The sequence below is a fragment of the Oreochromis aureus genome, linkage group 2 (genome assembly GCF_013358895.1).
Source record: "Oreochromis aureus strain Israel breed Guangdong linkage group 2, ZZ_aureus, whole genome shotgun sequence".
In the NCBI taxonomy this organism is placed as follows: domain Eukaryota; kingdom Metazoa; phylum Chordata; class Actinopteri; order Cichliformes; family Cichlidae; genus Oreochromis; species Oreochromis aureus.
The window spans coordinates 14,888,161-14,914,050 of record NC_052943.1 but is presented as its reverse complement, the minus strand read 5'-3'; the positions used below and the strand labels follow the sequence as shown (position 1 = coordinate 14,914,050).

General features: G+C 39.9%; 1 protein-coding gene across 6 annotated transcripts in view; it reads right to left on the bottom strand.

The window, feature by feature from the left end:
- Positions 1–186: 186 nt before the first annotated feature.
- Positions 187–25,890, bottom strand: part of mid2 (midline 2) — a 155,265-nt gene continuing 129,561 nt past the window's right edge. For all 6 annotated transcript variants that reach the window (XM_039618942.1, XM_039618952.1, XM_031752906.2 and 3 more), the window contains 3 exons: positions 21,577–21,738; positions 5,086–5,293; positions 187–4,728 (listed from right to left, as the gene is read on the bottom strand). In XM_039618942.1, the coding sequence (XP_039474876.1) occupies positions 4,305–4,728; positions 5,086–5,293; positions 21,577–21,738 (794 nt within the window). In that variant the 3' untranslated portion in view covers positions 187–4,304. The remainder of the gene's footprint in view (positions 4,729–5,085; positions 5,294–21,576; positions 21,739–25,890) is intronic.

Genomic DNA, 25,890 nt, shown 5'->3' with positions numbered 1-25,890 from the left:
AACATGATTAAAGAACAGTTTGAGACTTTAGGACAGGAGCATCGCCCTGTCCAACCCTGGAATTTTTTTTTCACTCCTCTCTTGGATCTCAGTTTTTTCTGTAAATATTTGAAATTATATTTAGCAGTTGCATCATTTTTAAGTAACAAACCTAAAAAGAAACTCTTGACTCCAACAGTTTTTGGGATCAGACTTTTAATTGGACTTAATTCACATAAATAACATTGGTTCATATATATTTTGTATAATATACAACTTTATATAATATATATTTCCCCCTATGATTTACATTCCTCTCTGACTAAAAGTATATCTGTTATATCTATGGAAACAGGAAGCATTGCAGGAAGGCAAAACTGCTCTTTTTGTGCTGTTTCAGGTTTTTTTCTCTCTTTTTTTTTTAAATTAAGGTCCAAATGTCAAAAGGAGAGGAGTGCCTTTCTTTTGAGTTGTAAAAAAAACCCAAAACAATTTCCCAAGTTACACAAACAGAAAAGCAGAAAGGAGAATCTATTGCATTGTCTCTAGGGTATTACACTGCACTACAAGGAGTGGGTAGCTATTGAAAATCATTCACCGTATATATTTTACTGTATTGACTTGTGACACAAAAAAAGAGCACTGCAGATGATCTGATATGCATGGCAATGAACATTTTCTGTATGCTTTCAAAGTTTTTTTTTCCCCCATTGTAAAAAATAAAAATAAAAATCGAGAATATGTTTGACTCGACAGGAAACCCTATCTCGAAGATAAGGACAGAGTTACAGTATGAACCTGCGGCAAGGTCACATATTCATGCAGTGACCAAGCCAAGCACACTTGCACAGATGAGTTGAGCTTGTCGGTCCAGATCACAAATCAACACTGTACGGTTGCTGTGACCGACATTATTCAGCAAGATGAATGGATATCTGGAAGTCAGGTAACATTGGGTAAGCTCCCTGCTTTGTTCATCTGCTGTGTTATCTTTGACATGTGGAATCTCTCTATCAATCAACACCTCGAGAAAATATTCAGAACTGATGCACCGTTCAGTTTCCCTCGGTGAATAATGCAGATCCGATTTTCACTGCCGTTCCCAACTGACTCATCAAGGAACTTTAAGGTCAGCAAATGATTTAAAACAGTGTGTTTGCAGGGAATGCCTGCTTTTTCAAGTCAAGGAGATCATAGCCTGTCAGAGTAGAAATGTTACAAGACAGTCAACGGTTATATACCTCGTGATGAGTAAAAGGAGTGAAATCGGCAATGAGGCGTAAGGTTTCTCGTGTCAAATCGGGTAAAAGTCTGCATCTTATTTTAAGCACAACCTCCAGTGTCACTTTGTCACAGCTTCTCTCGACTTTCTGGCTACGCAGCCTCTTAAATCGGCAAAAACTATGATACATATTTGATTGTCTGAATCAGCCCTGCTTCCTTGAATATCAAACCAGAGAGAAACTGTCACCCACGCTAGGCCTTTAAATCCAAAGCTTCAGCTGCTATTTGAATAGTGATCAAGAACAGAAAGAGTTTCGAGGTCATGTCTGCTGTAAAATGTTCAGGTGAGCCTCTACCCAAAGGGAAAAAAACAAATTGGTGAGCATTAAAGAGTTACTTAAATTACCCGGTGAACTGTGAGATCCTATAATGTATCATGCATTTATCACGACAACCTAAACTGAACATGGAGTGTGTTGGTGTGTGTGTGTGTGTGTGTGGTAACAAATTACAGAGGAAAACACAATCATGCCATGACATTGCGACAGACAGCAGGTTTAAGTGTTAACCACCTCCTTCCCTGAAAAGTCAACAACAAACAGCTATTAGTTATTCATTATAATCATGATAAAAATCCCACAAACACCATCATAATCATATCCCTTTTCTAAACATAGTTTCACTGTATGCTATTGAAAAAAAGCAATGGGGAGGACAAGTCGCTGGTTGTGTTTAAAGCCCAGTAAACAAAACTTAAAAGCTGTGACTTTTTTTTTTATTGCAAAGTTCTCCGAGTGACCAAAAGAGGTTTTACTGCAGTATGTTTTACACGCTAACCACCATAAATTACTTTGGAAATATGAGCAGAAAAATAGGATGAGTTAACACAACCAGCAGCAGTGCTTATTGTCTCTTACCCTCCCCATTACAACCCTGCCACACATTTCCATCTATTTCAATACTCACAGAGGGGAGTTAGTGTTAATTAAAAAGTGCATCATGAATATGTTGCGATTAATAATAAAAGTAAACCTTTTTTTTCATAAATAACACTTTTTTTTCCTCTAGTTATCAATAAACCTCTTATTATACAAGTCGAGTAGTCACATGATGCAAATCTGCCCCCTGGGATCTTGTTAATAAAGAATCCGGGAGCGACGCTGACGCTTTCTGAAATAAGGAAGCTGTGACCTGTCAATACAAAACAAGACTGACGGGTCAAATCCAGGAGGAAGATCGAGGAGAGGACTATAGCAGTGACCACACATAGCTATTAAGGACACAACACATGAACAGCGGCAAGGAAATACTTGCAGTACAGCCTGCTGTAGTAGACAAACTAAAAAAAAATGGGACATTTTAAGAATCAAGAGTCTCTGTGTGGGGAAAAGAATACCACTCTCGTGTCTGGACTGATGCAGGGAGGTTTTTAGTGTTTTTGTTTCATCGGTATGATCACACTATAAATGTGTCACATTTTGGGAGTGCAGATGATGCGAACGTGGCATTCAGGTACTGTGTTTAAGCATACATCAAAATATGCAGTTAAGCTTTGTGTTACTTTTACAACCAAGAAAAAATACTACTGAACTCGCTGTCTTAATTTGTAGTTTTTTTCCTAGTCTTAAATCTTCTTACAGTGAATTTGCAGTTACTGGTGTGCATTATTTTTCCATTGTGTGCAGTAAATACAAAACTCAACCAAGCTGGAGATTGTAATGTCTATAATTGGATGTCTGCATACACATTTGGAGAAACTGTAAGATACAGACATGTTTTCTAGTTGTAGTGTGTTTTAGTTACGTGCAGTTAACACAGATCGCATTTGCTAAAATATGATCTGCAAAGATCTGTTTATAATTTTGCTTTTTATTCGTTTTTATTAATGTAGAAATCAAAAAATGACTGAATAAAAGCAAAGCAGTTTAAAAAAGAAAAAAAAAAAAAGCTTGGTATTGTACGTTTCCCAGAGAATGTATGTACTAGTGTAAACCTTGCAGGAATCAAACATCCCCAAAGGAAAAAAGCTCCTTTTTTGGGGGGACAGAAAAAGTCCAGTCTGGCAGCATTTCAAAAGCTTACCCATTCACACGTTACACTTTTGTTAAATCTGTAATAAAAGAGAAATTTAAACACTTTAGACACTTTATGGTCTTACAGGAGGTTACGTTCTGCAGCTTGAAAGTTGGAGCTTCCAGAATTTATGCTACAAGGCCAGCTCGGCTGCTTGCGCTGTAATAACAGACATGAAAGTGGCATCAATTTTCACACTACTAAGACAGACGATAAACTAAAGACAAATCCTGACTGCTTGACCCTAACGCTGAGGGGATCCAGACGCTCTGAAATGATGTGTGGGGTAATTTGCTGGTAGGTTTGTGTTTACTTGTCCCCTTAGAGAGAAGGGTAATTTATAATCAAGACATTAAAAGATCGGCTTTTTTGGGAACAACAGTGCCCCTGATACTCAGGGCATGAGGAGGCACACTTACTAGTTCGATACGGCTAAAAATTGTGATTCTAAGCATCTGCTATGGCCTTTCCATCCACCTGTTTGATAACTATTATGGATCGGTGGACAGCACTTTCCACTGCTGTGGTCAAAGCACCACGAGTTAAATACTTTTGAAAGCATCAATCGGTTTTCTATTCATTTTTCTCTGTATACTATTTCTTTTCCTTTTCTGTCTTTCTCATAATCTACCACAGGTTAAGTAGTTTCACTGTTCATGTGCTGCACCTTCAAACTTTAAATGGCTGACATGAAGATTCTCACTTTGGTCTTCTGCCTGGGGTGAAACACAGATGAAAAAAGGAAGACCTTAAATGGTCCTGAAAATACAGGACACCAAAGCTTTCTCTGTCAGTGACTGCAGGGCATCGGATGGACTTTACGTGTGCTGATGGCTGCAGTCAAAAGACCTCATTCCCATTCGTTGATGATGGATTTGCAAAATATTGGATGGCTACAAACTAACCGGACTGACATTTTTCCAGACTGCTGTGCATATTTGCAACTTTTTAAACCCATATGAAAGTAACTAGCTAACTCATGAGCCACTGTGTCAGTGTTTTAATCGCATTTACAGTCACACGACCACTCAGTGGCAGGTCTTCATCCCGGTCAAGTATGGCGAGTCTTGCCGGCACATCCCCATTTGCTGCTGTTGGTGCTCTTGAAGATCCGAGGCCACACCATCGACAAAATCGGGGACAGGTAGCCCTGAGAGTATCATGACTGACTTGTTCCAGATCATGAAAGTGGGTACAACAGGTAGGAGGAAGGAGATTTCAAAGGTGTGAATATGCTGGGAATTCATGGCATCGTAAAAGGACAGCGAATTGTTGTCGTAGTCCAGCAGGACACCCAGCCGCCTCAGCTGCAGACTCGCCTCCACCAGCATCTCCTTACCATCGTGCCGCACCATAAAGTTGTTGTTGCAACGTGAGAACACCCATGAGGATGAGTTTTTGCCGCTCCATTCGTTTTTCGGGGCTGATTTGTAAGCCACGCCGATGGCATACCTGCAGGGAAGGCACATTTTGGAACACATTACTGATCTGAAACTAGTGTCCTCCTTAATGACTTTACTTACACAGTCAGGCTACCTCATGCTGAGGACACACAAGATACGCGTAGCCCCTTTGGGTTTTTTGTGCATGAAAAAGGTCTACTTCACAGCCAATTAGTGAAAAGAATATAATTAGAATAAGAGTATACACTGTGTGTGGTGTGTGTCTATTGCGTGTGTGTGGTGTGTGGGGGGGGGGAGGTTGCGTAACAGCCTAGATTTAAACTCCCAAAAGAAAGATATTTCAGTTTATCAAGCCTCCTTGCAGGCTTATATAATGCACTTGTGTGTGCGTGCGTGTGATTCTTACCATGTGGATGCTCCGAGTAGCACCTCCCAATAGTGACACCCGCTGTCAATAAAGACATTACCAGCAGCTCCATAGGAGCCTGTTCCGCTGAAGCGCTCCGGGGTGTGGCTCTTCTTCAGCGAGCTCTCGTCCTTCTCCATGGTCAGGCAGTCGTTGGACAGACGTAGCTTCTTGTGGGCTGTTTTGGGGTCCAACTTGAAAGGTTGACCTGGGAAGAGATATAATTACGTGCTGTTACTGCATGTAATAATAAAAACGCCGTCATCATTAAATTCCAAATCTTCATGAATGGCACACAAACAAAGATGTGACCTGAGATGTTTAATTGTTACCTCGATAACGCTGAAATATTATAACTGGGTAGCAGTTTCTAATAATGTCACACTATGAACTGTTATTTAGGTATTAGCAAGGTAAGTGCTCATTTCTAATTTCATTTTTAATACGGATATAACATGGTTATATTTATGACTATGATTATTACTAACAGTGATAACTGTACATGGTGTAACAGTAACAGATGGATAAACATATCTATATTTATAAATGATACACAAAGCAGGTGTAATCTTATATAAATGATGAATTAAGCACTTGCTAATAGCTTATAAATACCTTATTAATGCTTAATAGTGTGACATTATTAAACAGCGTTACTTATTACTGTAATGAAAACCCAAATACAGAAGCTCACTGTGCACATTTTTAGGTATAACATTCTCATTTTATACTACAGCTTTCAAAATTGTGTTCAGGTGTTGTTTGATTTAAATTGCTTTGTTTACTATATTAACATGAACAAATATATTTATTGGTTGTAGAGCTGTGGGTGTTATGGGAAATGTATTTTTGATTTGTAATAACTCCACCAATGTGGACCTCAAACGTATTGATTGATACGGCATACTAGAGCGTCTGTATGTTTAGTGCATTAGCTCTGCGCGTGCATGTAAACAGAACCAAACCAGGAGGAGGATTATTATATGACAGACACATCAGGAGGATTAGGTGACAGCCAAGGCAGAGAATGAAGAGATTGCTTCATCTTTGCTGTTCTCAACTGCAGGCACGCTACTGGTGTGGAAGCCAAGATTTTTGGTGAAATACACAGTGTGTCTGTGTGTAACAGTTTTTGTTTTCATCAAGAACATGTTCAGTGTTGGTGCAAACATCCTGTGTGAAAATAAAGAAGGCAAATAACTGCAGAGAAATGGCTTCATACGGCGCATTAAGTAATGATTGAGTAATGGCTAGCTATATGCTCATGCTGCTTAAGCTTATTAGCCATGTGGAGCTGGTAATAAGTGGTTAAAGTGTGCAAGTCTGGTGAATGCTGCAATGTTTAAAAATGGTTCAGGTGCACAGTGTACTGGAAATATATGAAAATAATGCAAGGTGAGGGATCCAATCATGATCAAGTGATCATGGCTGACTATTTTAGTTTTTAGTTCCTCCTTGTTTTAGGTCCCATTGAGAAATATATTGAGTTACGAGTTGCTTACACCTGCAGCCCTCACAAAGCTTAACTGACAGTGTTTTTAGTCCGGACTTCAGGTTAAAACAGACGCAAGCTCTTTTTTGGTCTCCACCATCTCTGACTAAAATATCCGACTCTTTCAGCTCTTTAATGCTTCTGTATGTTCACCTGCTAGTTTCTGATTGTGTGGCTGCCATTGTTTTTTTTTCCACTCAAGCTTGTGAAGTGAAAGAGGCCGGCGATGCCACAAGATAAAAGGAAGAAAGAACCAAAAATAAGAATAAAACGAGAGGAAGATTTCAACCCAGAGCAGCAAAAGAAGAAAACAAATAGAAAGCGGGGTGAGAAGTGCTTGCAGAGAACTCACAGGGAGAGACACAAGAGGAGAATGTTTGAGATACAAGGGCGAGAGTCTAAACTTCAAAGCTTCTCACAGCCTTTGGTGAAAACATTTCGTAACAGTGGAGGAAGCCACCCGGCATTTTCCTCTGTGCCTCCAATCACACAGACTTGGAAATTAGCTGAAGGAAATAGCCTTCACTTCCACCACGATAGGTAGCGGTTGGGGCTTTTCAGTGGAAATGTTACTACCCGGCTGCAACAATTCAGTTTGCAATGGCACCAGTAATTTGGGTGTAATGGGTGGAAAATTGGGAGGGCAAAACTAGGTGAGTGGCAGAGAGAGAGAGGAGCTATGGAGGGAGTAGGAGAAGAGAAGTTGAGGGGATAATATGAGACTGAAGATTCGGCAGAGGATCCCCTCTCAACCTCTCAATGTGTGTGTGCGTAGGCTTCACGGAAGTCAGCCACATCCCTTCCAGACCTGACATTTAACTCTGACACCTCTCATCTCATCTCTCAGCCTCCCTGAGCCTCCCATGGCTTAATGAGCGACACAATGAGGACCCGGACTCCGCCTCCCCTCTCTCTATCTGCCCTTGCCTTCATCTCTCTTCCCCCCATTCTTTCATTCTCATCCTCTCTATCCTCTCTCCACTCTCACACACTCCCCTCTCCAATAATCTGCGTGGTGAGTGTGTGTTACCGCATGTGGATATGAGACGACGAGGCCAATGTGCTGCTGGCAGCCAATTACATTAATGCGCTCTCTTCTTTGAACTGCTTATCGCTGCCAGCGCAGCCATTTCCAAACACTGGGGCTCTGTCATGCCTTTCCAGGGGATGACTCCTGAGAGCCCAGGCTGGGCCCGAGGTTCAGGAAGGGGAGACGCACGTGACGGTAGAGGACAAGCAGGCCCGTACACAAGGCATCAACTAGAGCCTCTACAAGAAGCAGACATGCAGTTCAGTAAATTGCCAAGAAGAAATGTTTTGAACCGGGGCCAGCAGGATTCTTGTAAATGGACAAAGTCTGAAATAATCAGTTTGCACTTAAACTGTGAGTTTTTGGCATGAACTCACTGCAAATAAAACTATCAAAATGGACGGTACAACTGAAATAACCCATGAATATGTCGAATAGCTGGAAGGTTTAGAGACTAAACTGTTACAAATTTGGAAAAAAAAAAAAAAAAAAATCGCCTGCAACTTGTAACCACTGTCTAAGTTTTCATTTCCTGTTTTAAGGCACCTGCAAGCCATGTCTACTCCCAGAATGAGTCATAAGTCTGTCACTGGTGAAAATGAGCCCAATACATTTCTGTGCTGAACATAAAAATTTAGCTACTTGTACTTTAGCGTTTTCATTTTATGAAGCTGTTCTACATTACTATTCATACGTCAGTACTTTAACTTAATGCTGAATGTCGGACAAACTTGCACGCAGTGAAGAATTTTCTACTGTGTGACAGTTCTTCTTTTATTTAAGTAAAAGATTTGAGTACTCCGTGCGCCGCTCAAGCTTCTCCATGTTGCAGAGCTGCCATGAAATGAACAGACCTAGAGTCACAGCAAGTGTACTGGTATTTGCTAGCAGCACTTGGAGAACATGCCAAATTTGATTTCTTCTGGAGTGCTGTACTGCTGGCCTAAAGGTGTAAATAAGTCATGTGTGGAGTTCTACATTAGGAAGAAGACCGTTTCAAAATAAGAAAGTGAATGTTTACTTCAAAGAAAGTTCAGAACCCTTCTTATATCAGCTACCTCTAGAAACCACACATGCACGCCACCACACGAATAAAGTTCTTGACCAAAAATATGCATATTGCTGTCAGATTTTAGAGGCAAAACAATAAAGACGAGATGGGGGAGCAGCAAATCTCAGGGATGCAATATCCAAGCGGTAACTGTGATTAGCGTGCTTCAGCTTCTGCAGAAATGCTCAGCGATATCTGTGTCAGCAGAGATAATCGCTCTACGTTAGACTGCCTCAGAGCTGTGCATTGTTACGTACTTGCGAGTCTTTAATGGAACCTTGTAAAACACAGAAATGAAATTGTATCAAGGAAAAAAAAAAGAGAGGAGAGAAATAAAAGAGACAACTGTTGGGGGAGCATTTATAAAAAGTAATTTCATTCCAACTTCATTCTGCTGGGTCTTTGCTGAAGTAGTTGCAGTGGGGCAGCATCTGGGTAATCGACTTTATTTCAATTCAGTCAATTTCACCCACACTTCTTCTTTTTCCTGGCTTCCATTTTTGCTGAGGGAAAGATTGGGTTGCCTCCATAATGAAGGAGATAGAAAAAAAAGATCCATTTTACTGCATAACTAAACAATTACTGCAGTAGGAACAGCAGCATCAGGGACACCGAGCGAGCTCTCTTGACACAGCAGTGGCATAACGCAACCTCGTATCCTTTCACAGGTTTTTACATTTGTTTAGAAGTTGCCAACTGGCAGCGTGCCGCTTTGCTTCCAATTGTCTCGTTCATATGTGACGTGGCGTCGAATCCAGCTGTGCTGACTACTTTCATCTGTCTGAGATACAGAGGTACACTGGTGAGATTAAAAATGCAGCAGCCATGCAACACGGGTGGGGACATCCAATAACACTGCATGGGTATTAGGTGCTCAGCATGACTTCTTGGCATCGAGAGTGTTTATGTGTCACATCCTCTCTTTTCACTCCTTCCTGGGCAATTTTTTGGCTCTTTTTACAAAACTTCTCCAAAAACTGGAAAAGTCTTTGTGTAGTGAAAAAGCAAAGACAAACAGCAGTCCTTGATCTTCTGCAGTTTCACCCTTTAACGAACTAGGCAAAGTCTTCAGAGACCAGTGCTAGAAAAATAATATTCAGTAAGGCTTCTGGGTCTGCTTAGAATTTCACTGTGATTAAGAAGCCATTTTTGGAAAGGAAGCGTCTGTGATGGTTCGTTAGAGTAAAAGCATGTGAAAGACTGCCTTCCCCCCCCTTCTTCCAGCGAGATTCTTTCTCAGGGCTTTTGCTTGTGTGTGTGAAATGTAATCATTCACTAAAACAAAGCCACGCTCTCGGTATTCCCTCTTTTGTTGTGTCAATTCTCATAAATGTGCTGCACTGCAGGAAAAAAAATAGCAAATGTATCAAAGGGGACTTGAAAGCATGGCTTTATTATGAAGCTTTCCTTGGTGAGATGCTGATCGTTCTAGCTTCCAGCATTCACATTCAGTTTGCTGTCTGGCATTTTAACACAACCCCAATCGCCCCCTCCACCTGCTGGCATTTTCACCGACTGAATTAATGAATTTCAGCGAGCAACTATAAGAAAAAACTCTCTCAGCCTCGAAAATACAAATGACAAAACATGGTCATATACTATACTGCAAAAAGTAAATCATTGAATTCCGGTGTTCCAATCACTTCCATGGCCACAGGTGTACAAAATCAAAACACCCAGGCATGCAGACTGCTTCTACAAACCTTCGTGAAAGAATGGGTCGCACTCAGGGTCTCAGTGAATTCCAGAGTGGTACTGTGATAGCATGCTGCCAAGTCTTGTCATAAAATTTCCTCACTATTAAATATTCCACAGTCAGCTGTTATTGATAGTATAACAAAGTGGCACATACTGCATAGAGGTTGCCAAATTTCTGCAGAGTCAGTTGCTAAAAGGTCCAAAGTTCATGTAGCCTTTAAATTAGAGAGTTCCATGAAATGGGTTTCCATGACTGAGCAGCCGCTGCACACTCCTAAACCTCATGGAAACCCTTCCAAGAAGAGTCGAAGTTGTCATAGCAGCAAAAGGTTTAGGAGTGGAGATCATATTAAACTTGATAGATTAAGAATCGGATGTCACTGAAAGACGATGTAGTGTACAATGCCACCATAAGCTTTGAAAGTTAAAGCTGATGTTTAATTGGCTTGGTAACCTTCAAGATAACAATAACAGGATAATGATAAGATCTTTTATTATGGTTTATGATAAAACTGAGCTGCTTCACGTTCAGCTAATGAGAAACGTGTTAGCGCTGACAGCTCATAAAAACAAAGCTATTTATAACGCAGCGAAGTGACCTGGCTGTCTTCAGCTCTATGGAATATTTGGATATCAACAAGAAAGAGGAAATGATGCAACACTATGTGGGAAGACCAAAGCCAATAAATGCGCCATCAATCAGTACTTTTTAATTTTTATAAGTTCTTAACTTCTTCTTAATGAAGGAACATGCCTGTGAGGGCGACACTGTGGCTCATTCTTACATTTATGGAAAACAATGAAGCTCTATTGCATCGAGGAATCAGATACACCCGGCTAACATCTGTCCACAAAACTACTTTCTTGCCGTTTTTCATCATATCATGGAATTTCTTGACAGTGCATACAGTGATGGACTACAAAGTTTGATGCTAGACTGGATCAGCTAGGGGGATGTTCTATTCTGTGTCAATTGCTTGTTTTTCTGTGGAGCTGTGATTTATTGTTTTCACTGTCAAGCAACTCAAGATGCTGTGGGACTTCTAAAAGGTTGCCTGGCAGCTAAATAGGTCAGACTTTGCTTTTTAAATGTCTTTTCAGACTGATTTGCCTCTGACAAGCAGCCTAAACACGGTTGCTTTAAAACCCTCTGAAATGGGACGCCCCTGATTGAAAGCACACATGGTACCCATCTAAAAAGAGTAATTTCAAAAACTTTTTCCAAAAAAAGAAAAAAAAAAGTCAAAGTGACAGGTAGAGACAAACTGGGAGACGTTTGGAGTTTTGGTTTGCAAACTCTGTTCTCTGAGAGGATTTATTAAAAAACTGAATCGTAAATCCCACTGCCAGTGTTACTTCAGGGCGCCGTGGGGGCCAGACGAGTTGTTGCAGGATTATTGTTTGTCTTGTTCCTGGAAACAGTTCTTTATGACTGATGACAGCATTTTGGGTTTTTTGGTCTCATGCTGCAAAATGAAGGTGGAACTCGACATACACCTCCCAGAAGGGCATTACATAATGGATACGGATCTAAAAATCACAGGTTTCTTAAACACAATGTTGGAATTGGAGAGAAATTCAATATTTGGTGCTGCGTCTGATTGTTGGGACTTTCTTTTTAATATTATAGCCCTGAGGCGAGTGTTGCAAATTGGCACTACCTAAAGCAAAAGAACTGAACTGTTTTATCTAATTTCACTGTTAATCTATTTAAAATCAAAGTCATGGGGATATTCCAGAGCTACTTTTTGTGCATGTAAAGACTGTCTCTCTATTGTTTTTAATTTATTTGACAGATCAGAACAAACAGGGAGTTAGAAGTAGCACTGACATGCAAAAAAGATCTACCAGGAATGCTTTAAAATCCCAGTATGCCACTATTCTATGTGGACGCTTCCTTGTCTCCTTCTCTATAGCTTTCCAAGCTCTGCTCCGATTTACCTCCTGTTTCTTCATCTCATCTCTACCTCCGACTGTTTACTTTAAGGAGTGCGTGGTAGCTCGGGGCCTGTCATCGGAGATGCATGCTGGGTAAATATTATTGCAGGCCCTTTAACAGGAGGAGGGACGTGTATCCCTGGGGCACCTTGACATGTGATATTTTCAGCCGGGATTTTAGCTGCTTACCTAATATTGTGTCTAGGATCTGAGGAATACACACATACACACACCCACAAACTCTCTGGGGTTTGCTGACTCCCTGCTTTGTACACACACAATATGGCTGCCCAGAATAGTTTACCAATAGAATGACAAACATTGTTAAGTCAACAGTCCAGTGTTTGACTGTCAGCAAAGTCGCTGCCTACAGGAAGGCAAGTATTCATTCAGAATGGGTTTTGTTTAGACATAAACAATATGCTCACTCAAAATAGAGCCCAGTCTTTAGTTAAAACAATAGAGCTGCTAAATGAAGATATATTTAAGACTGGGTTTATATTGTTGGTGCTCCTCCGTCAGACAGTTTCCTTTGTTCTAGAAAATTACAGTGGAGGCTTCACGCTGTGGGACAGGTCCAAATGTTAAGCCAGAAAGCTGGAATGTGAATGCGTCTGGTCATTGTAACAACACACTATCATAGCTAAACTGACAACATATCAGTGGAGATGAGAACGTAACCGCTAGAAATATTCACAAAAAACTTAAAAAAAAACCTGTCATGTTCAAAAGAAGCTGTTTGTGGCCTTAGCTGAGGAAATTAGAACTTATAGTTGAAATCCAGCTGCACCGGCACTTCAAAATCAGAAGTTATGAGTGGGACAGCCTGCTCTATAGGACTATAGTGAGTGGCCTGCAGTGTGGAATATTTTAGACTGTATATAAAAGATGGACACAGCCACCGTGACATCACTCACTGACTGGTGAGTGAGTCTGGTTTTGCAGCCTAGAGGATCTTGGATGCGGGTGTACTGGTGTTTTACTGGTGTTTGAAAACCAGACTTGACAAAGAGCAGATCTGACTTAAAAACCCAGGAACATACGCTCAAGAGCACATCCTGCCTTATTTTCTGTTTCACTCTAATTGGGACTACATTTTTGCAAAATAATAAGGTCGTAGATCAAGAAAGTGGTAGGGCCTTTATTTGCTTACAGTTCTATATCATCAGACGTCTCGTTCCAACTGTCTCTGGGAATAACAGTCAGACACAGACAGAGAGAGGCACTGCATGATAAACTGTAAGACCAATCTACATACCATGCAAAAAAAACCACTCATTCTAAATTTAAATCTGTTCTCTGTCCTAAATAACCAAACTGCTTCATACTCTGAGTGCAGCTTTGCTTCTTGTTGATATGAATTCATTACCGAGACAGACAGGCAATTAAAAAAATGCACAAACAGGGCACAGCCTAATAAAAGCAGTCTGGATTAATATGGATTCTTGTTGTTTTGTGAGCCACAACTTTAATAAATTGTGACCGAGCAGAGATGCAAGCTTAATTCAATTTAATGCTTAAAAATGCATCAAAATATTTTTTTCCTTAAGCACAAATGTAATCATTATTATGTCGTTTAAAAAAAAACAGAAGTTTGTTTTTTTTAAAGGACTAAATGCTTCAATTTAAAATAATATTTTACTATCACAATTTTTTCTATAATAAATAAAAGACATATTAAAGAACAATAAAGCAAATATCTGTGAAAAATACGAGTCATAAAAAGAAAACATGCTTTATCTGTACTTTAATAACACCACTCTGTGCTTGTTTAAAGTGAATGTCTTTCCCATTGAAGAATTACAATGTGTAACTGGACTGGCATATTGCACTTTCACCCATCTCTCTGCGTTGCTGAGGCCTGGGTTGTATTATTGGGTAAAAGCAGTAGTCTGAGGGCACTCACGTCTGCAGACACTCATCCCTGCAAAGAGCTATTTGGTGTCTTTTATTCACCCAACACTCTTCCTTTCTCACTCTCAGTCTGTCACGTTTCATCCACTTGCACAGGCTCTCTCTGCGTCTCTGTAGGTTTCTGGCTCCATTTTTTGAAGACAGTCATGTAGAAACCTGGTCACAGTTCAATCTGAGGTAAATGCACAGTTGTGATACTAAAAGGTCACACAAGCACACTTGCTTGTACAGCACTGCGCAAAAGTCTTAAGCCATTTCGGAAAATGAGAAATAGTTGCAGTGATTTATTGAAATGTGTGCAAACATACATGGAAATTTAGTATATAAGGCAAAATCAGTTTGTACAATTCTAACAATCTTTAAAGTCAAGATTTAGTATGCCCACCAGTATTCTACAACAAAGTCTGAACTCTGTTAGGCAAACGTTTATCACTTTTTCAGAATGAGAGTCTGTTAGCTGCTGCTACAGACTCTTTTCAGATGATATTGGATGGTGGCTCAAAATGTGACTGTGTTTTTCAGTGTTCATAATTACATCAGTTTTGACAAGTTCTCAAACACCACTGACTAAAATACAGAACCAAGCCATGACATAGCCTCAACCATGGTTTACAGATAGCTGTAGACACTTCCTGCCATAATTTTCTCCCGACCTACTACATACATACTGATGACAATTCAAACATCCATCCATTCGCTTCCGCTTATCCTTTTCAGGGTCGCGGGGGGTGCTGGAGCCTATCCCAGCTGTCATAGTGCGAGATGCGGGGTACACCCTGGACAGGTCGCCAGTCTTTTGCAGGGCTAACACACAGAGACAAACAACCATTCGCACCCACATTCACACCTATGGGCAATTTTGACTGCTCAAATAACCCTTCCCCACTATAATAACCTAACCCCACTAACTGCATGTCTTTGGACTGTGGGAGGAAGCCGGAGAACTCAGCGAGAACCCACGCAAACACAGGGAGAACACGGAAACTCCATAAGAAAGGCCCCGGCCTGATGGCGGAATTGAACACAGGACCTTCTTTCTGTGTGGCAACAGTGCTAACCACCATGCCACCATGCCGACGATTTAAACAAAAGTTTAAAATGTATTTCTTCACCTGTTAACAAACTAAAAATCCCCCACTTTCATCCAAAAATGATAAGACAGAATGACTGAGCTGAAAACGAGAAACTGAAAAATTTCACAAAGCCTGGAGCACTTTTGGTCAAGACCCCTTTAAAAAGTTGAAAGAAACTCTGGCCCCTAGGAAGAAAAATATGGAGACATGAGGCTCAAGACTTCTGCACAGTACTGTACATGCACATTCCCCTCTTAGCATCATGCTTAATTCATATGTTATTCAAGAAGCTGTGAGTTACTTCACATGTTGGCTGCGAGCATCCCACAGCAAAGTGATACTTCCATATGCTCCAGCGTTAGTGCCACTGTTCACTTTCAGGCACTCGAGGTTTATCTTTTATTAGACTGACCTCAAAAGCCAGTGAAAGCTCCAGGACATGATTTTAAACGTTGTCTCAATCAAGCCAACCTGAATTTCAAAAGGATGAAATCATTTAAAGATTGAACACTTGAGATGGGTAGTATAAAACAAAAAAGATAGAAATCTCTGTTGCAGAAAATGAGCAGGTGTCTTATTTTACTCCTTCTTACTTGTAAAATGTTGGTGAGTAGCTTCAAGATGCTGCCTTCAGGCGGAAATGTGGACTGGACTACAGAGAGCTGTTGGTAAGATGAAAATCCCCAAATATTCTTTTAGCTCCTAATGAGATCACATGAAGCAGTTTATATGCTTTTAAACATCTCCCACTGGAGCCACAAAATGATTTATACAGTACGCAATTATTATTTATTTATTTTTACATACTTTTATGGCATAGTAGTGTAGTAAAACTGGTGAAATGCTCCTTTAATATTCCTGGATTCCACCACAATACATCCTAAATTTTCAAGATTTCTGAAAAACAATTTAACATAACAATCCAACTTCTTGGATATCTTTTAATAAGAAGAAGATTTTAAAACAAATGTTTAAAATATTTGGTGCTAATACCTGTAGGGCTGCCCAGTGTTAAGACCGAAAGGTGTATCATCTTTAAAAAAAAAAAAAAAAAGGATAAGCATGACCTCTGAGATTATTTGACAGATGGCAAAAAGATTGAAAAATAGACTCCAGACGAGGCGATCATATGCCATAGCCAGGGGTAACAGAGGCCAGCGTGCCAAGAAAGGGGTTAGAGAGGGACATAAAAGCGGAACATGGAAAGTTTGAGGCCACGACAAGCTGTTGCATAACAAAAAAAGACCTTAACAAAAGGAAAAAAACAGCAAAGGCCATGTCAAATTCCTTCACTTCATTTTAACACGAGCAGCTCCCATAAAATGTCTTTCAGATTTTGTGACGATAATTTCTGTAATATATTAAGCATTTCCTTATGCATTCAGTGCTTTGCATTAAATTGCAATTTGTGTCCTCTGAGGTCAAATAAGACGAGTTTATTCAGTTTATTTGCTTGCAATTAAGTCAACATCTGTGCTTATTAGGAAACTTGTTCGCATTTAGTTAGGCTCTCTGACTCTGTGTACCATATTTGTTAGTTTCAGTTCATAAAATTAGAATTGTTATAATTATTACAATTATTAATATCTTAGGGAATTCACCTAGTTCTGAGGTTTGGCGTTTGCTGCAATCCCACATATACTCTGCAGCAATTTAAGGAGTCCTGTTGTTGAAAAGACAGGGTTGTGATGCATGACTTTATAGCATCTGGTAGCGCTACATGTCAAAATGCTCTTTGCTTGCAACCCTCTGCCTGAAATATGATGAGCTTAGGTTAAAAGCCCCCAGATCCTCTCATCCTAAAATACGGAGACAGCTAAACCTTCCAATCTAGTCACAGACAAAAAAAGAGACTTCAAGTGCAAGTTCTGAGCTCAAAAGCTTGCTACTTGAGCCCACAGAGCAGCAGAGTCAGAAGGAAAAAACTCTAATAAGCCTGTCAAAGTGAGATATCTGTGATCGGTTTTGTTGTGACCCATTTTAATCCAAAATCACTATTCGACTTCACCAGAACAGATGAGTGAGGCTCTGTAATCTGAATACCAAGTCCTCTGCCAAAAAAAAAAAAAAAAAGTGGGAGAAGAGAGGGAGAATGAGGGACAAAGACATGTGAAGAGGCTGACACAAACACAGGTGTCATAATGAAAACCACAAAACCTCAATCATGGATAAAAATATTAATGTTTTTTGTTATTTTGATGGCTTGTCTAAACCATTACAGCAGAACGAAATGCTGGTTGCCAATCACCGACTCAGAATCTCAACCACTGTTGGCTGTGGGTGGACAAGCTTCTTTCCCCTGATAGCACAGGCTGCCAGAGGAGAGGAAGAATGACAGTGTGGGAGTGGAGGGGGAGAGAGAAAATCATTCAATATTGCACTAAACTACAGCTTTAGCCTATGTAGTGCATTATACTAATGCATATGATATACTTTGTCATGTAGTGTGCCATCTTGCACTACGCTATAGTGGCAAATATGTATGGTAATAGGCAGTGGACAGAGATTTCGTTGATGTGTGGGTGGGTCTGACTGTTTCTTACATGAGAGCTCATGGTGACTTACTATTCTGTTCATACGGTTAAGTTTTTACATATATCTATATAATATACATAATGCATTTGACCTCAATTTATTAGTAAAGCCAGGCATGATTCTCTTCAATGTCAACCATAAAACCAGTATTTACTACATATATCACCACTACTATGTAGTCAGTACACTATTGTTTAAATATAGGTATTTTAAAAATATTCACTATGTGTGGTACAGTATAGTTTAGACTGTGATTTTAGCCTGCTGGTAGGTGTTTGCTAGGCAACATGACGCATAATGAAAATTCTGTTAACAAAAATTAGATGTTGTCGCAAAATAAAAATGATTTCCTAAGGTGGTATTTGTGTATACACATTATAATTGGGTCTTTTTAGCTTGTTGGTAGGTTGCTAGGCAACATGATCACATCATATCTCAATGTCACTGCTGTGAAATAAAAATCCTTGTATGCTTTTATAAGGCGTCGAAGGTGCATAAACTCTACAAGTGGATTGTTTTAGCCTGTTGGTAAGTGGTTGCTAGGCAACATGCTTGACGTTGTAGTTTTTGATATAGATGAGAACCTTTAGGGAACCTTGCTCAACTCCTGATCATGCAGGACGAGTATGCAAACAAACAGAGGTTTGATGTATTATAAAAAGATTACTGTAAACTGTCAATAGACAATCTCTGACCATATCATGCCAATAAAGCTTTACTGAACTGAAATGAACTGGGAAATTTCCAGATGGAAGTATCTCATACAGTGGAAAAAAGGATATGCTGGTGAGGAGGGTGATAGTGCCTTCTAGAAACCTGCTAAGACGAATACTTAATACTAAAATATGTTAAATCAGTGACATAAACTAAAAAAGGTTCAAACCTTAACTATGCCTATATATCCCGAGTGTATCCTGATGACAGTTAATCCTAAAAACCACTCCTGGCAGAGGCTGAAATGAGCTGGCATATCAGCTGCATTTTTGCTTCACTGCACTTCGGCTGCAATTTTAGACTGATTTTAAAATTTTATTGAGCACCCCTGGGGCACATCCTAAATTAGCGATATCGCTGAGGTTTTAACTTATTATATGCCACAGCTGAACCTGATGAATATTCCTGTAAAATAGACTGTGGGTGATGTGACTTTGTAGATACAGCCATAACGTCTCTTTTACTGTTTTTAAAAAAGGAATATTAAGAATGATTCATCTTTGAGTTGAACTAGTGATAAATTATGATGATACCCTGCAATATTCATCATGGTTGTTGTCAGGCAGCGCTAACATATTACCTTATCACTTGATATGGGAGCCTGTAGAGGGGACTTTAATTTGACATTCATTGTAGCTTGCAGTGCAACCAAAAAGCCCCACATTACAGAGAGGTTGGTGCTGTGAGACTTCAGGGAAGGGAAAAAAAGTCACAGAATCCATCAATAAATCCAGACTGCTGGAGAACACTGAATCAGATCTAGGTGTAAAACTAAACAAGACTGTCAGTACACAAAATTATTATCTGGAATAAATGTTTAGACCGCTCACAATAATCACTCAAAATCAGCAGGAGCCACAAAGAAACAGCTACTTATGAACAACGGATAGTGGTTTATTTTGAAATACAAATAAATAACCTCTGTGGTGTTTGTCAGTAGTTTTGTCACTGGACCTGGTGTAGTGTACTGACAAGTAAATGTTAACAATGTCTATTTAGTGGCACAGACTTGATCCAGTGTGGTCAGTAAACAACACATTCTGTTGTGGCCATGCATTGTTAAAATGTGGTCACAGTTTAATTATGTTCCCATGCAATTCTAACCAGTGACCACATCATAATGTTTGGCAAGGCAATATTTTTTCCCCCATGTCCCAAAGGAGTTAAGCATTTTTAAGACTATTCTATCTCTTCAAGCTGACTCTAACCTAACATGCCCCAAAGAGTATCAGCGGTTTTATGAAGTTTATTTGCTCACATTTAGTTAACCTTAAAAACTGCATTTTGTACTAGCTTGTACTGTTACAGGGAAAAGGAAGCGCGTTAAAGCAATGGAAAATAGTTCAAGTCTGAGGCGAGCTTTGACAGCAGCAAACTCTACCTCAGGGAGAAAACAGGAGAAAAGAAACAAAAGAGAAACAACAAAGAATCCGAAGGACGACAATTAAACAGTCTTGTAAAAACAGTGGAAATTTCTCCAAGCAGGAAAAACAACTGCTGTGTACGCGGTAAGAACAAAATGAGTACATCTATAGAAGAAGGGAGCATGCCATATCAGTTCTGTGACAGACTGGCGACAGAGGTACTTGTGCTCAGAGTACCGCAGGTTTAATCCCTGTAACATTTGCAGTGGTAAAAATAAGTTGTACTGTTGCACAACTCACTGTAATCTGACAGGTGTGTAGGAGAGGAAAAACGTGGAAAAGCTCTCTCGTGCACAGTTTACTTAATTCAGCTACTTGTACACCTTAATGTGTGTCAAAGCACAGAATACTTGACAAGGGTCTTGCTACCAAAAGTACTGTATGTACATACTTCAAAAAGTAAGTCTGCTCATACTTGTAACTTAAATACACACTATTTGGTGAGGAGATGGTGTGGAGGTTATAATAGTAAACCTAAGCTGACAAAAAGTGGCTAAAATGTGATAAGTAAACGTTATGCACGAACCATTCAGGATGTGAACTCTATGAGATAAAATATGTGTGTGAGGATTCCTTACCTATATCCCAATATACTTTCAATCTTACCATCACACTAGTTGTGGTGTTATTACTAGAGCATTATCCATGTAGGATAATTTTTGTGTCATTTTGCAAAATTTGTAGCGGTATTGTGCTGATGGACGATGTAGTCAGAGATTAACTTTAGATCTTACTATAATCATCATAGCGTATGTATATATGAAGTCTGTATGTACAGCCAACAAGTCGCTACTGACCAAGGAGGGTATGAAGCATTTTCCAGGCTCCTTCTATGCCGAGTACAATTAAGCTAGGTGGCTCACATGCATGTACATGTACAGTCATAAAGCCATAATTTTCCATTTTTACAGTGTTTACAATCTTCTTGAAATTGATGGCGTCAACACATCAAAAGGTAATGATATGTCTTCTGTGTTGTATTGTTGATATAATATGGGTTTCTGAAGTCTGCAAACCATTAAATTTTGCTTTTATTTACATTTTGCACTGTACCAACTTTTTTTGGAATTGGAGTTGTAAGAACATCGTAATATCGAATGTCTACTCAATGTCCAAACACATTTTTGACATAAATACTTTTTGTTAAAAAATGGTCAACTTTTTGATTCTCTATATCAGAGAATGATGAAAGTCTACCTTCTGGAAACATGCCTTAAAAATTTTTACATTATACTTTTTTTTTTTAAACTGTTCATACATTTAGACTAAAATTATTCAGTGAAGATTGCATGACATACAATGAATTGCTTTGAGTGTGAGTGAGTGTTTGTGACAGAAATACATTAGGCACTGCTGGCACTCTTGCTGCTTTCTCCTTTCATGTATGCATATACAATGTAATAATCTAAACTAGCTCTGAATCAGCAGCGAATCTGCCACTCACTTGTAAATCAAAGCCAATCCTCTGGGAAAAACACTCAGTCGTGACAACATTATGTTGCACAAATGATACAGAGAGAGATGCAAGCTTTCAGTTGTATTAAATATCCAAACCCAAAATAACACGGCTTGTAAATATTCATGAAAAGGCTGGCAGAAGTGTAACATGTGCCTTCACTTACTGTTGGTTTTGAGGCGGGCTGGCTCACTGTTGCGACTTCCTGCTTGGTTGATAGCCTTGACGAAGAAGATATAACGGGTGCCACTCTGCAAGCCGTGCACCGTGTAGTGGTTCTGCTTGATGTTAGGTACGATCATCCAGCTGTCTGCAGAGTTGTACAAGCCTGGCAGAGCCACAGAGACACACACAAGTACACACAGCATGAGTAACAAGGTTATGTTGCCGCTTTTAAGGTAAGCAGAGTTAGTGTGTCCTGCTAAGAACCTTTTTTTCAGTGATGTTCAAAAGAGTAAAATCTGTTCTCAATTCCGACCAGAGGAGGGTTATTTTTCCTCAAAGCCCCCAAGTGAGTCATCCCCACCCAAATAAGGAGCTCAGAGACCATACGGCTCTCCATGTTATGCAACATTTATGTCTACATACTAATCCATCCCATTACAGTACTTTTACATCAGGTTTAGCATGACAAACTCCCCTGAGGCAATATTGTGCGTTCACTAAGCTAAAACTATAAGCCATTATGAACAAGGTGCTCACAATATAAATCTCTGAAGTAAGCGCCTCAAGGCAAAAGACTGTCATTGCCTTTAATGTTCAAATGTATGGAAACACAGGCAGTAACAACATGACCCCATTTGGTGGGCACTTTGATTTAAAGCAGCTTGCAGTATAGAGTCGGTAATGCCAGTTAAGCTCTGCAGTCACCTGCTTCTAAACACAGTCTTCTCAGTCTCTGAGATGTAGCCGACTGTGAAGGATAAAAAAAGGAAATCTCGGCTGTGAGCTAAAGAGTTGATCGCCCACAATGGGGTGCTCCTTTGGCTTTACTCTTGCGTGAAATAACTGGATTGATTTTACACATTAAAATCACTGTTATCGCACAATTACCTGACCTACCACTCTCGTGGTGATCAAGGTATGTTTCCTGATTTCAAAGATGAAATACGCAACTTTGAACACAAGGTGAGATTTATGCAGCTGCTGTGGAGGATTTTAGGGGAGGACTGCTGATTTATGCAAAATGGATATTGCAAAACATGCCAAGTTTGGAGCTGCTGTGCTTACGCTTCATGCATGAACATTGCGTGACATGTTATATTGTGTACCTTTTCCAAAGGCTGTCATACAGGACATGTGGAAAAAACAGAAACCCAAAAACTGATCACTCTTTCATGGTTTCGTGAACAACGCGAGTGTATTAATAACGCCGATAGCTAAACTGAAATGAATGAACTGACAGCATGAATAATAAAACCAAGATGTGCCAACTGGAGACTATACAGAAATTCTATTTTATGGGCAAACATTTTAGAGGCAGTTTATACAAAGAACTGTGAAATTACGAACACATCCAAAAAAACAACAACAAAAAAACCCAAAAGCCATTGCCAAAACCAACAAAGCATCTTGTTTAGTAGAACCACAGCTGAGCCTAACATTTGTAGAGTTGAAAGTAGAATAACAGCCCTTTTCATTGTCTCATCCTTCCTCCCACAGCAGAATTACAAGGAAATAAAAAACCCGGAAAGGGAGAGAGTTCTCTGGGCCATGCTTACCTTGTCCCATCTGGTGAGGATGCATTGTGAATTATTGAGTAAGATGGAAACAGCATGCATAAGTAATGGCTGAGAGTCTGCTTGTAAATATAAATACTTCACAGGACGCAAATAAGGCCTTTAAAAGTGAGGTGCCTTTAAGAATGAATGAGGGGAGAGGACTCTTAAGGCTGGAGTTGGAGTGGAGGCTACATTTTTTAGCTTTTTCTAAGACAAAGAAAGCACAAGCGACACATCTTCCTTTAATATGAGAGAACCTAATTTACACCTTTACACCAGGTACATGATCTATTTTACATGCAAATGTGTTTTATTTCATCCTAGATTTGCAAATATGCATGCACTGTTAACAATGAAATCCTATTGCTGTTTCACTCGGAAAAAAAAAGAAAATCAAGACTGTTGTTCTGCTGTGACAGCTGTCCCTTGTTGTCATAAAATTTATGCCACCCACCTGTCGTTTTGGCTGCATCCTGCAGAAATTAGGTAGACTACAGTGTTACGTGGGCTTTCAGAAAGAGATACATGGGAAAGATGAGAGAGAAGGACTTCATGCTGCTTTTCATTTTTAAAGCTTTTGATCTCTATAGCACCTCTCCATTTTTGCTAAATAAAATTAGGTCAGTGCACAGCAATATGCTATTGCTACTTTTGCCAATGAAAGGAGCTTCTTGACACTAGCTTTGGAAAGCACCGTGGCTACAAAGTATGGTGGCGGTGTATGCGAATGCGCCATTTGGGAAAGAGAAAGCGAGGGAATACAGAGAGGAAGTAGATCAGCTTGCGTCGTGCATCCAGACATCAAGAGCTTGTGTATGTATATGTACAGTATGTCTGTGCATCTGTTTGTGTTGCCGTTTTCTCAGAAGCAGGCAGACGAGAAGGGAAGAGCAACATGAAATATCTGGGGAACGCAAGAGGGTTTGTCTTTGATGATGCAATATAGAGTTAATGGTGACAGCGTGTGTCTCACTGTGTCCTTGCATGGGTATGTCTTAGTCCTCTGTTCATTTCTTATAAAACAGCCCTACACGTGTGTGTGTGTGTGCTCACCTTACATTACTTGTACAGGTTAATATTGTCTGACTGGCCTTCAGCAGTGACTGAAATCTCATCGCCATTTACTCCAACAACCAATATCGCTTCTAAGATTGATCTGGTATGGATCAATCTCAGAACTGTTCCCTATTGAGATGCACAAAGCGCAATTTTTTCCCCCCTGCACCTTGGGTTTCCCTTGCGCCCACTGTGAATCTGCTTCTCACCTGTGATAATCATTTTAATATTTCACCACAGGCCAATGTTTACGAGCACACATGAATAACAGGTGGAGGAGGGAGACAGCAGGCAGATATTGCTAGCGCGATTACCAGGCAGGCCTCCCAGAAACACAGTACAAACCGGCGACAGAAACGGGGAAAGTGGCTGATGTCATGTGGAGATGGAAGCAGAAGGGAAGAAGGAAATTACTGCTCCTAAACAAAGCGGATGCCGCATTTCTTTTTAGGCAAGTGTAATTGTGGTAGCTATTATTCATGTGAGGTTTCTTCATATTGCAAAGAAAGTGTATTAGGAAATACAGCTATTTGTTTTTGTACTGATAATTAGTTATTAATACCACTCTCCTGTACACACAGATGATAGAGCCAAGGTGTAAAAGGCTTTGCATAAAGACTAGAAACAACTAGGCTGGCTCTATCCAAAGGTACCAACTACCTATTTTCTAAAAAGACACATATTTATTTACACTATTAAAAAGTGAAGCAGCATTATGTGGAATATAAGGACCACACCCCAACAGGTCGCGGCAGATGGCCGCCCCTCCATGAGCCTGGTTCTGCCGGAGGTTTCTTCCTGTTAAAAGGGAGTTTTTCTTTCCCGCTGTCGCCAAAGTGCTCATAGGGGGTCATACGATTGTTGGGTTTTTCTCTGTATGTATTATTGTAGGGTCTAATATAAAGCGCCTTGAGGCGACTGTTGTTGTGATTTGGCGCTATATAAGTAAAACTGAATTGAATTATACTAACTGTATATCTGTAAAAAGATCATTTATGGCAAATCTATTATGATCTTTTATGCTGTTTTACCCATGTTCTGTAGCCCTGAACTTTTCCTGACACTGCCCAAGCTGTACATGAGAACAGGTAATTAACTGTTTTTACGTGCGTCTGTGAGAATAAAGCAAGTAACTGTTCTGTGATTTCACAGCATGCCAACGAGTGTTGCGTGTTCTGCCTCTGGCATGCACGGCGTCACTTGAAGCATTAAGAGTTGCTGATGGGTGCTATATGTGAGAACAGGCAACGGCAATGTCCTGACTTGATTCTCTCAATATTTTCCAAGGTGTTATGACATTAGAAGGTTGTAGTATATAATGAAAAAGGATAAAATAAAATAGTGTACAACTAAGTGTGTTTAAGAGCCTCGACAGAAATACACAGACAAGCCTCAAAATGATAACGCAGACTTTCACAGTCAAATCTGGTTGAAAATCAAGATGGAAAAACAAATATTTATGAGGAAGTAAATGTGTAACTGGATAATCCATGATGCCAGTTGGCAGATGGCACCCGCATTCGTCAACAGCACTAGACACAACAACTTTCAGAGGGCCACAGGTAGCAGCCACACACAAGATGTCTTTACTTACAGTCGTTTTTGGCTTTTGGACACTGCTTACATTTCTCCATGGTATTTGGTTTCACTTGCTGATTCTATTTTCTGCCGCTTTGCTTGGATGATCCTGCAAAGGCAGGGTT